Source organism: Budorcas taxicolor, chromosome 13 (assembly GCF_023091745.1).
Source record: "Budorcas taxicolor isolate Tak-1 chromosome 13, Takin1.1, whole genome shotgun sequence".
NCBI lineage: Eukaryota > Metazoa > Chordata > Mammalia > Artiodactyla > Bovidae > Budorcas > Budorcas taxicolor.
The window spans coordinates 71,185,226-71,198,283 of record NC_068922.1 but is presented as its reverse complement, the minus strand read 5'-3'; the positions used below and the strand labels follow the sequence as shown (position 1 = coordinate 71,198,283).

General features: G+C 44.1%; 1 protein-coding gene across 1 annotated transcript in view; it reads left to right on the top strand.

Moving 5' to 3' along the window:
* The window catches only part of PTPRT (protein tyrosine phosphatase receptor type T), an 816,693-nt gene that overhangs the window by 211,528 nt on the left and 592,107 nt on the right, over window positions 1-13,058 (top strand). Inside the window, exon 6 of the mRNA XM_052650453.1 lies at window positions 4,540-4,833. Within this exon, the coding sequence (XP_052506413.1) occupies window positions 4,540-4,833 (294 nt within the window). The remainder of the gene's footprint in view (window positions 1-4,539; window positions 4,834-13,058) is intronic.

Below are 13,058 nucleotides of genomic sequence, written 5' to 3'. Positions count from 1 at the left end.
AGCTTTTTAAATATCTACTGTGTGCCTAGCCTTGCGGTCCACACAACTGAGGCATTATGAAGCAGAATTGAAAAGAAAAATGGACATGGTTTGGTTCAAAGCAACAGAAACGATGTTCCAGTCGGGAAAAATGGCATGTGTGCCAGTGTGGATGAGGCAGTGATAAAATAGTCTCTGGGTATATGTGGTATGTTGGCAGGTGGGGCAGGGTAGGGCGTTCCTATGGAACGCTTCTCACATGCTTCAGTAAATGCTGTGCAATTAGAAAGATGATCAGGAGGGAGGCAGAGGGTGATAGTGTCAGAAGCCAGTTTATATTCACCTTAAACATGCCTAAGAGCTCACTTCAATCTTAGTAGCATTCAGTTTTTCTCAAAATATTTGATTTCTGTCTCGATCAGACAATACACAAGTGCAAAGCTTGTTCTCCAGCTATTTGAAGCACTTCTGCTCTCTGTAGGAATTTCTGGGGAGTCAAACTGTTACAAGTGCTCACAGCAGGAAAGAGAAAGACAGAATTGGTCTGGAGATTGCTGCCTGAGGATGAAGCAGAATTGCATTAAGGGGTCACTTCACCACCTGCCTGTTGAAGGAGAGCCTTGACCAGTCAGGGGCAATTGCTGCCCAGGCCTCAGGGGTGATGGCTCCTGGGGTTCTTGTTCCCAAAGTGCTCTGATTCCTGCCTGGAGGGAGGTTGGTACCATCTCCCAACCCAGATCTCATCTTCCTGAAAACCAGGCTCCCTCCCTCTTGATTTTGTTCCAACCTTTCTCAGCAAGGAGTACCATCAAATGTCAAACACTTCCTCCTGGCTTTGCACAGTTGATGGTGAAGGGCCAGGTATACAGAGATATTAGTCATTTCATATGTGAAAAGACTCATGAAAACACCAATAACACAGGCCTCATGGACACTGAATATGCTGGCACCTTGAACTTGGACTTCTCGGCCCCCAGAACTGTGGGTAATAAATGTTTAAGCCACCCAATCTGTGGTATTTTGTTATAGCAGCCCAAACACCTAAGACATCCTCTGTGGAAGATTTCTACATATAACATAAAATGGGCAGAGTCATGTTTTTTTCCTTTAAATATTTTAGCCCAACTGTTGAATCTATGAATGTGTTGGGTGGGTCATGGTCATGGGAACCTAGACATTTACTGTGCTTGGTCTGGTGGAAATCTTAGTATATTTGTATTTGCCAAATATTTGGGAGCCTGGAAGCACTAGGTTTATGACCCCTACATCAAGTTCCATTTGTTTACATGGCAGTGCTCCCAGGCTTTAGCTCCTGCAGCAAAGGGTGGCTTCAGGGTCCCTGAGAAGTGTCAGCTCTTAGGGGCATGTGGGCTGTCAGGAGAATCTCTGTGGATTTCTTTTATTCTCAGCATAGAATCTTTAAGAATTCAAGGTCTTCAAAAAGGTTCCTGAATTCCTGAAATGATGTACAAAACTCTAGGTAGTATGCTTATGTACATTTTCCTGAAGAGAAGAGTCTAGAATTTCTCACATTTCCATAGCATCCTGCATATCCCCCAAAGTTAGAGATAACTCGTATAGACTTCTTTTAATGATCTTTCTGGCTATCTGCTTCAGCATCTCAAGTATAGGACGAGAAAACCATAGGCAGATATGCTACCTGGACCCTGAGTTCTCAAGCTGTCTACACCTTCTTCTAACTTCATGGGCTCTTCCTAGTTCTTGGTTTCCTTTCTGATGACTCTGGTGGTTGAATTAGATGGCTTCATAGCATTCTTGCAGTGTCTGGCTGAATAGCTCATCTCAGAGAGGAAAACTGAAACAGGCACAATACCAAAACAAAATCATTCCTCCCTTTTTTTTCTCTTTGATCCACGAGTTCATGTGCCTTCATGTGCTGATTATAAATCAATAAATTAATAAAAACAGAAAGAACAAAAGAATAATCTGATGGCTTCTGGGATCAGGTACAGGAAACACTGGGATGTAATTTGTGATATATTCTTGAGTGATCACAGGGAAGGACAAGTCTGCATATGGACATGTAAACTAGTGTGACATTTGAGATGGACACATTTATATCCTGGAGGGAATGTTTGTTACTATACTTGCACCTACCATCAAAAATACATGAAGAACTAAGCATGTGGAGAGACTGATACTTGATTTTCTTTCTGATGGTCAGCAATTTACTGCTAATGCCTAAACTAGGGGAGTAGAAACTAGGGTGGAAAGTCCATGGAGGAGAACTTATTGTAACCACTTGTTCAAGCCTTAACGTATTGAAGTCTGCTGATCTTAATTCTGTCCAGGGCCTGTCTGTGAGTAATTTTACTAAGGAATTGGGCAGAGTCATCACAGAGCTACAAAAATATCACCTTTGGGGCCTCATTGGAGACTGATGGGAACTCTGGAGAGTAGATAATGGTGATCCAAGGGTCTATATATTTAAAATGCACAAAGGATGAGCCCAGAAATTATCTGCCTGCCAACTGAACTTCTCTACCTGGAACAAATTATCCAAAAATCAATTTGCAAACACCTTTAGATAACAAGGCATTGAGTAATAACCTCCATGGCTTTGTAAAGAAAAGCATCTAGCTTGACTAATCTGCTTAATTTCCTCCTCTGACCAAATGGCAGGTTATAATAGTGGCAATTTGAACTTGTCCCTGAAGATCTGCTTCAAGTCACATTGAGAAAATATTGTCCATCTTTGCTTCATAGATGATTGTTCTCTTTCTGGAGAATTTTCATTGCTAGATAATTAATTAGAAAGAAAACACTGAATGAGACCTATCTTCCCAAAGCTCCCACCTGAGTTCCAAACTGAAACTGGTACCTGCCTTAATAGCCCAGAGGCCCTCCAAAAGTTCTTGAACATAGCTTTGGTGTACTCCATCCCAAATGCCATCCCCACCCTTACTTCCTAGTTCTACACCAAGAATCACTAACTTATTCATACCCTTGGACAGATAACCCACTTCCTGAAAGTTGGTCCTAAGAAAATATAAGACAAGAAGGACTGGAATCATTTGCACAAAGATGTTTGTTGCAGCATTATTTACCTTCACAATACTTGAAACTACTCTAATGTGCCCTGTAATCAGAGCATAATTCTTGTATTTATCTGATGCACTGTTCTATCACTACTAAAGACAGTGATGTTAAAATCCACATTGTATATAAGCAAAGTCCTTTGGTTGTAATAAATGAGGGAAGAAAAGAAAATCTTCTCTGAGTCTATGTGTCACTGTAACTACACACAAAAATGATTTAAGTATATGAATAGAAATTGGAATGGAACATGAAGATATAAAAATGGCAACTATATTGGGTGGTAAGGAAGGGGAATTGTTTTCTCTTCTACTCTCTTCTTTATTGTTGTTCCACTGCTGATTTTTGCTACAAATAAAAATAAATATAGCCACACTGGTTTGTAGACAATGGGTATCAAGAGATAAACAGCTTCCAAAGGGAGCTTGTTGGAAGGCAAGCTGATGTGGGTTCCCTTTTGCCTTACTTGCTCCACTCTCTTGGTAAAGTGGTATGATCACTTGGGTTCTCAGGATTTTAATCCACCAAAATGGAGGTGCTAATATCCCAAGAATGACACTAATAATGCAAATGAAATTTTCTGGTAAATAAGTATAAAGCAAGTGTTAATTTCTGCAGCTTTGCCAGTGAGCTAAAAATTGCCAGAGAGAGGCCACCATTAGTGCCTGTTGAAATTCTAGTCTGTTTAGCTGAAGTTATATAACTTAGTAAAAGAGAGGTAGCAACACATAGGAGATCCAAAATAGCTCAGCGTGACTTTTCCCTTGACCCTTGATTTCCCACTGGCATCACTGTGATCATGACCCTCTCTCTGTGGAGGAAGTTGTTAGAGTTGTAGAAGAAGAAGTTGAACTCCCATTATGCCATCATCCTTTTGCTAATTCAGCACCTACCACCATTCTACAGATCATTCACTAACAATCTGTGTGTTCCCATAAAAGAAGTGTTTGTAAACCCCTGACTCCCATGGGTTTTGAACCAAACTCTGATTTCGTAAAGGCTGGTTCTCATTTGAGGATAGAAAACAGAATATTAACCCAGGCAGCTTTGCTGTGTTCAGGAAAAATCACAATGACCTTCTTTCTTTCCTTTCTTTAAATGAAGGAGTTTTGATGAAAGTGTTAGTCATTCAGTTGTGTCTGACTCTTTGTGAGCCCATAGACTGTAGCCCACCAGGCTCCTCTGTCCATGGAATTCTCCAGGCAGAAATACTGGAGTGGGTTGCCATTCCCTTCTCCAGGGGATCTTCCCAACCCAGGAATCGAACCTGGGCCTTCTGCATTGCAGGCAGATTCTTTATCATCTGAGCCACCAGGGAAGATTGAATATAGTTACTGAAGAAATATTGATTCAGGTATTTACATACAATTACTTAAATAACTTAATTGATTTTAGGCTATTTTCTCTGGCTCTATGGAATTCTGCTCTTTTGTCCTCACATGTCTGAAGTCCGTTTTGTAAACGATTTGCGTCTGACATCCTTTGCTGATTCCTGTCTTTCAGAGCCTCCCACGCCCATCGCCCCTCCGGAGCTGCTGGCCGTGGGGGCCACCTACCTGTGGATCAAGCCAAACGCCAACTCCATCATTGGAGATGGCCCCATTATCCTGAAGGAGGTGGAGTACCGCACGACCACGGGCACCTGGGCGGAGACCCACATCGTCGACTCTCCCAACTATAAGCTGTGGCATCTGGACCCCGATGTGGAGTATGAGATCCGAGTGCTGCTCACACGACCAGGGGAAGGGGGCACGGGACCACCAGGGCCTCCCCTCACCACCAGAACCAAGTGTGCAGGTAGGACCCTTCTTCCTGACTGTTTTGAGATGTTGTGCAGTTGCTGTGAGCGATGCTCCTCTTGAAGTTGTGACAGTCATTCCTCAACTTCTTCGGTATAAGTGTGCATCCTGTTGGGGTAATAAACAGTATTTGGTCTTGCCTTTGAGGTTCTGGAGGCATCTCTGGGGCCCTCCTGGCTTCACCTGTGAGTCTAAGAATCACCTAACTCTAGCTCTTGTCTAGCCTCTCTAGTCCTGGAGAGTTTCCTGGATTGGACAGTATTTCCCGGGACACTGGTTCCTTCTCCCCAAATACTCCTGGGACCTTTGGAGTATGCGAGGCTTCCTACTGCTGACAGCATCTCTGAGGACTCTTGGTTCTGAGTCCTTGAGGGGTCCTGATCTCGCTTCTTTGAGGGCTCCTGGCTGTGTCCCTGAAGGGTCCAGCTCCGGTTGTATCTCTGCAGGCTCCTGGCTCTGACTGTGTGACCTGAGGCTTCACTTGATCTGTGTGTTTGAGTGCTTCTGATTCATCTTGCATATCCTGTGTCTTTCTGATTTTAGTTTTGTCCCTGGGCTGGGCCTGTGACCCGAGTGAGCTCTTGGTTTTAACAATGTCCTTGAGAGCTCCTAGTTCTAGTTCAGCCACTGAGGTGCTCCTGGTGCCTTCTGGCTCTGAAAGCATCTCTCAGTGGATTCTGAAAATGCCTTCATCCCTCAGAGCCTCCTGCCTCTGTGTTCCTTGAGGGCTAGACTCTACTAGGAATCTGGGTTGGGATGGTCTGTCCAGAGGTCCTCTGAATTCTAAATCCCTACAGGCTCCTGGCTCAGTGTTTCCTTCAGCCAGGCTCTGACAGTTTGTCTGACGTTCCTGGTGATGCTAAAGAGTTTGCAGAACTCTAGAACTGTGTCCTAGAGGGTTCTTTGTATCCAACCATATCCCCAAGAATCTAGGCTTCTGTGATGTTACTAATAAGGGGAGCTAGCTAGGATTAGACCCCTGATTTATACCCTTAGATGTTCTAACTTCGAATGCAACTCAAGAAATTAAAAGGACTTAGTGTTAATGTGGGATTTGTTTGTTTTTGTTTTTGCAAATCACATTATTTATTTTATTTTTCTTAAGTAACCGTTCGATATAAGTACTTTTATCTCATATATAAATGAAAGAATTGACAACATTTTTAAACGTTTTATCCAAAGTCATAGAATTAGCCAGCAGCACACTCAGGGTTTGCACTAAGGTTTTCTGACTCAAATGCCCCTGATCATTGGTCACACATTGGTACATACATAGAGAGAGCTGTGTGCCATTGGTTTGGTATCTAGAGCTGGAGGTGCTCCGGTGGAGGACCAATGACGTGGCAATATGAGCCGTTGACTTCTGAGGGGGAAAGAATCCCTTCTGCCTTCTGGGTGGGGAGTGAAGGACCCATCAGTACAGTCATTTCCATGGAACAAGAAGAAAAATAAAACAGGTAGGCTATAGTACAACATAATGTGTGCCTAAAATCACCGCACTGTTCAGAGTTACACAATAAAAGCTTCCGGGTTCATGGAGAAAAGTGGGGCAGGGTCACACCTTTCATTCGTGACAGGCCCATAAGAGAGCAGCCTCGTGAAAATGGCGGCCCAGCTGTACTTGCACATGTCGACCTGTATGCACATGTACAGTCTTACAGAGGTAATACGAACGGGGCATTGCCTTGAAATGTCCTGAAGTTTGCCTGTGGAAGTGGGCATCAGAAGACCACAGTCCATGAGCTACTGGGAGGAGGTGGAGGAGGACTGTCTGAAAGTGGTGGTGAGTTGATCCACGTGTGGATCAACATGGCGTATAACACACTCGGTGAACAGAGGGAGCAGGGAGATATTAGAGGTGGGTGCGTCTGGGGTGTTCCTCCGTGGTTCAGTCCAGCTGAGTGCAGTTGTCTGCTCTGCTAGTGTTTCTGTGTGCAGCATCACACATAGCCAGTGTGAAATTCATGTTATACTCACATTGTTCCCTAATGTGTCAATCATGTTGGAGAACATTTGCATTTTGGAAACAAGTGTTACAGTAGAATTGACTGTAACCAGTTCAGTGCCTCTTGGTCCCCTGGAGAAGGGCATGGCAACCCGCTCCAGTATTCTCGCCTGGAAAATCCCATGGACAGAGGAGCCTGGCAGGCTACAGTTCATAGGGCTGCAAAGAGTCCAGTGTGGCTGAAGCAACTGAGCAGCAGCAACAGTGCCTCTTGGTAGCACGTAACCCAAAGTTGGTGAGTATTTCTATTGCTTGGGAATATTCCTTTGAGTGTTATTGAACCACCGTGATGAGTGGAGACGCCATTTTCTTGATTGGTTTCAAAAACCAATTGTTGGTAGAATTCCTCACTGAAACCTGATTATAAAACTTACTACTTAAAAAAGACATAAGGATATGTTATTAAACCAGGTAATGCCTTATCTCAGCTTTGCAATTCAGTATTCATCCATAAAAATAATTGATTTGATCCTGCCAATGAGACTTCTCTCTTTCCACAGGGTTTCCAGGGGTTTTGATCTTTATAAATGATATTCAGAGTACTTTAGCAGCCCCCGTGGACTTATTTGCTGATGATCATATAATACATTTTGAAATTCAATTGCAAGATGATCATCTCAATAAAAATTTACAATCTATTGCAAACTGTTGCCACGGCTGTGTAATGGATTTTGCATGTTGAAAACACAATTGTCTGACTATCACTATAAAAATTATGAGTTGAAAACACTGTTTGTGGTTTTATATTTCAAAAATGTTGATGTTTAAGTAAGTTATGCCTAAAATCTTGAATAACCCACATCTTACAAAATGTGTTGTCAAAAAGGTAATCTTCTTTTCCACAATTGCTGCTGATAGTAGACTGTTCTTTGCCTCATAATTAATTTTTAAGAGAATTCTAGGGCTGATAGCCATTTGTAGAGACTGCTTATTGGGGTTGGTAGTCTGAGCTTTTTTCCTCCCTGTCTCTCTTCTATTATTAATCACACTGGAAATGTACTCATTATTTTACAAAACAGAAAATGAGAGAGCGTGGAGTGTGGAAGGTATAATTTCTACCCAGAGGAATTTACAGACTGGGTTAAGATTCCAAGAAAACAGCAAAAAGGGTAAAACATAAAGTCTGGTATTGAAATGGCAAACTTTGTACAGAAAAACAAGTTTGATGTGGAAAGAGCAATGCTGTCACATTGATCTAGAGTAGTGGTTTTCAAAGTTTTGTCCCTGGACCCACATCATTGGCATTGCCAGGGGACTTGTTACGAATGCAAATTCTCAGGCCATGTCCCCTGACCTAGTGAATCAGAAATTCTGGGGGTGGAGCCCAGAAATCTGTGCTGTAAGGAGCTCTTTGAGTGATGCTGTTGCACACCCACATTTAAGAACTGCTGATATAGTGACACACTCAGATACCACTTTGGTAGTACAGCCATCATATTGTTTGATCCTTGAGGCAGTTCTCAGAGGTAGATGGAAAAATACTGAAGCACAGAATCATCAGACAAAACTTACAGATCACTTATGTTCTTATAGCTAAATGTATTGACCTGAGGAACTGCCTGTCACATGGTTTGATGGAGGTTCCTCTGCGCATGTGGGTGAGACTGAGTAATAAAGAGACTGGTAACTATGGAGACAAGCTGAGCATGAATGACCACCATGCACAGCCGCTATACTCTTGCTCATCACATGTCTACTTAGTCCCTTCCATGTGCCAAACTCGGTGCTAGGTACTGGTGACAGTGGCTTGCGACTGGAAGCCACAAGCTCAGGTATCGAGAAGATGCCAGGGACCCAATTCAGCAAGGGCAGGTAGTAGTGTATTCTGGTTCTGCCAGGTTTGCCAGGTCACTAGGTAGATTCTTGGAAGCACTGGGAGCAGGTTCCAATCCTTAAGGTGAGAGTTAGCCATTAAACTGGAGCCTGCATAGATTTATCGTACAGGAATCCGGGGATGGGAGGATAAGAGAAGAGAGCCACAGATGCCACTCTAAGACTCAAATGCCTGGGAAATGAGTGATGGAGCTGTTTTCTGAGATGGAAAGCACAAAGATGATTTAGGGTCAAGAAAGCCAGCCTAGGTTTGGCTATGTTGTGTTTGAGGCAAAGCTGTAAGCAGGTAATGACAGATGCCAGTCTGGAGCTCAGAGACACCAGCAGATTCCCTCTTCTTCTTCCATGAGAACTACCTCATTGCACCTGGATTTCAAAGCCAAAAGGACTTATTTGTACCAATGAAAGCAATTTAATTCTCGTTCTTCATGCTATTCTCTTGAGATGCCTCATTCAGTTATTTTTTCAAGTCGTCATTTTATTCCTTTTGCTCAGATTACTCATTCACCATCTTTTCTGAGATACAGGCCTGGGGAGCAAAGACGATAATGTACATCAAAGTGCTCTGAAAAGCTCAAAAGGCTCGTCAGATGCCTATAATGAAACAAGTCATTATTTGTGGCTATTATTATGGGTGTTATGATTATGAATCATGATATCAAAACAGAAAGCCTTACTTGTCCACTTCTCTGGGTTGACTGGCATTTGGAAGGGTGGGTCATCCCCCATGATGTTGTGTTTCATCCTCCCATGGGAAATATCATTCTGGAACATAATGATCTTGTTGTAGCCTGGACTCTCAGAGATTTTCTGGTCTAAAGTAGCAGGTGGTTTCCTCTGGCACATCCACAATAGCAGATAACCAGTAATAGGAGTTGGGCCCCAGAAGGGCTCTCTCTTGTCCATATCAGCCTCACCTTGAATGCCATCTCTGATGAGATGCTCATGTTCTCCCATGGAAGACCAGGCTACTGCTGGGAATCTGGGGTAGTTACTATTATTCAGTACACAGTGTTAGCCTGGTTACTGTTAAACTCTGGATGGGATCCTATGTAGGAGCAGAAAGTATCTATTAGGTTGAAAGAGTAGGGACAGTAGGCAGGCTGTTCTCATCAATTGTCTTGAGTGCTCAAGGAGAATCAAGGGCATTGGCATTGAGAATGGGGCCCAAGGTCAATAAGTGGGAAGGTAGGTGAGAAAATGGGAGGTGCACACATCAAACTGGTCCAAATGGGCCCTGCATCTTTTCTGCAGGTACCACTGTTAATGGCCTGAGCACTTGCCTGTTGATGTCTTAAAATCATCACCCAGCATCACATGGAAGAGACTCTCCCTCATTTTTACCCAAATCTGCCTCCACGCAACACTCACTCACAGATCCTGATCTTATTCTCAGGTGACATTTTCCCCCGTATCTCAAAAACAGGTCTTCAGCAACCTAAAGCTGTCTCTCTTATGCTCCAGAAATCTCTTTCCCCCCCAAAGCCCTTCTTGAACCAGACCCTGGGCAGCTCTCTTCACATCAGAGTTATGGAATCACACATGAACCATCCAGCAAGCCAAGTGATCACACATCCCCTGAGATTGCTTACTCTCGGAAATCAAAGGGCCCTTGCCTGGGAATCCACTTCACCGCGGTCTCAGAGAGTTCAGGCTAAGTGAATAGCAACTTGATCCAGCCAGACACGCGACTGTATGAGACTAGCTGCTGATTTGGAGGGCTCTCTGCCTGTTACCTCCACCGGACGGTTGATTGCACATTATATTTTATTTACATATTTATGGGTTTCTACTTGAAATGATATGTGTCTCCCTCTCTCTTTTCTCCAAGGAGATAAAAAAGAGAAATTCCAATTGCTGGACTCAATGAAGTGAGAGTAGTCATTAGAATTTAGTGAAAAGAATAGGGGCTTTAGAGCTAAAAAGGTTCTGATTTTGATTCCAGGCTGGCACTTGCTAGCTGGATGAGCACGGGTAAATTATTTCTGTCGGTGCCTTAGTTTCTTTTCGTCTATTTGCAAGAGATGATACTTGGACTATTTTGTTGTGGAGCTTCAGTGAGACAGTTCATCTGCCTAGCAGAGGACCCAGAGTAGAGAAGCCCCTTTTAAGGAATATTTAAATATTTAGAGATAATCTCAGGCCTAAGAAGATTTCCTTACTGTAGCATGATGGACTCTGCTGGAAGGGATTTCTCTAGTTGCTATTCTCTGTACTTTCTCAGCAGTAGATTCCTGCAGAAGCTCTGGTGAGTGGCTATGCAGGTCTTCTGGGTCTTTCATGAGTGGCTTCAGGACCCTGAAGGGGCTGCAATGGTACCTGTTGATGGGAATGGGAATTGTCACTTGATGGTTCTGTCTCTAGTCTTAAGGGAGAGAAGCATGTTTTCTAGACCCTTCTCTCTTTTGGGAGGCCAAGGCTAGTATGAATGAGGCTTTGCAAATAGGGAATGGAGGCAAGACCTCACCCTCTGCAATGAGCATCTTCGGGTGGATGTGTTTTTAGTCTAGGGCAGAATGTAGGAAAACAAAGAGAGGGAAAGAGGAATTTAGGATCTAGAAAATAAAACAGAGTTTTGTGAGGCTCTTGTTGTTTTCATTTCTATAAGCATCCATTTCACTCTCTATAAGATGGCCTGGCATAACTTTTAGGGCTCTGAATTAGAAATACATGGGGACTTCCTTCTGGGCAGGATGGTGGTATGAGCACAAAAACATCTGACTCCATCTCTGCACTGCCAAGCTCCTGGTAGGAAGATCCATAAATTTTAGGGAAACACAGCACAATTAGCCAACAGAAGTCCGATCACCATTGTACCCAGAATCAAAGCAAAGCCTAAAGACCAAGAAGCTCTTTAACACTGTGAGAAGCCAGGGGAGGGGTCTCCCATGCAGGCCACCTTGTGCTCAAAGGGACACTGTTGCCAGAGCAGTGCAGGTCATCCCAGACTGATGGCAGCCACAGAAGAGGAACTATGACCACCTCTTCTTCACAGCGATTTGGAGAAGGGATGCTGGCTCTTCCTTCACGTCCCCTCCCTCCTTCGCTGCCTCCGCTGCTTTGCCACCTCCTTCCTTCCCTGGAGTGCGGGACTTCGGAGAGCGTTCTTTCCACGGGGATGATAAAAGGGGAAGGCCTGCTGTCACCACACTTGGTTCAGGAGCTGCTGCGCGAGCCAAGGCGTGTGGCAGAGGAGCCAGCATCTGCTGGGGCGCCATCAGATGGGTTCATTCGTGTCCTCCCCCTGCAGACCTTCTTCCCTCCTGCCCACCACACCCAGTTTCCCTGAGTGGTTACCTTGGACCCGCCCACTGTTTGGCTGAGGGAAGAGGAGGAGAAAAGAGAGTTTTCTTCCTTTCCACCTGCAATGCACAGCCTCAGAGGTTCTCCTCCCAACCTGGATGCCCTGAGTCTCCTCACTAGATGCCCTGAGCATGGTGTTGGAGTGAAGAGCAAGGGTCCAGTTTGACACCTCTTAGCAGTCCCTGGAGGGGACATCTGGAAGCCCCTTAACTGTTCTTTCTAGAACGTGGCAGCGCTTACTCTTCTTGATTTTGTAGCCTTAGGTAAAGTTCCAAAAAGCCCTATGATACATTCTGTTACATGTAGGTTTTTCTGCCAACCTCTGCTCCCTAGAGCAGTGGTCCCTACCCTTTTATAGCACCAGGGACGGGTTTCGCAGAAGATAGTTTTTCCATGGACTGGAGCAGAGAGGATGGTTTCAAGATAACTCAAATGAATTCCATGTATAGTGCACTTTCTTTCTTTTATTATTTTGTTGTGATATGTAATGAAATGCCTATACAACTCACCGTAATGCAGAACCCGTGGGGCCCCTGAGCTTCTTTCCTTGCACCTAGATCACATGCACAGTTCACAGTAGGCTTCACACTCCTATGAGAGTCTCATGTCGTGATCTGACAGGAGGCAGCGCTCAGGAAGTCATGTGAGTGATGGGGAGCAGCGGTAAATACAGATGAAGCTTCAGATGCATGCCCACTACTCACCCGCTGCTGTGCAGCCCAGTTCCTAACAGTACTGGTACTGGTCCATGGCCTGGGGGTTGAGGACCCCTGCCCTAGAGAACTAGGGCCACCTGGGAGGTGAACACTCCCGCATCCCTCTTTAACCTTGAAGGCTGAGTTTGAAGAAAAAGTGAGCCATAGAGAGGTATTAATGATACAAGCTACCATTGTATTTTGTTTGTTTATTAAGCTAGCTGGATTAAAGACATAGCCCCTGAATATATTAAAATTGGATGTCAGTCATTCCTCTGTCTATGGAAATGTTGAAGCAACAACACAAAGAAAATGGATGATTATAGTGATGAAAACAGCAGCTACCCAGCTTGAGTATCTACCATACTTGAGGCCTGTTGTACTAAG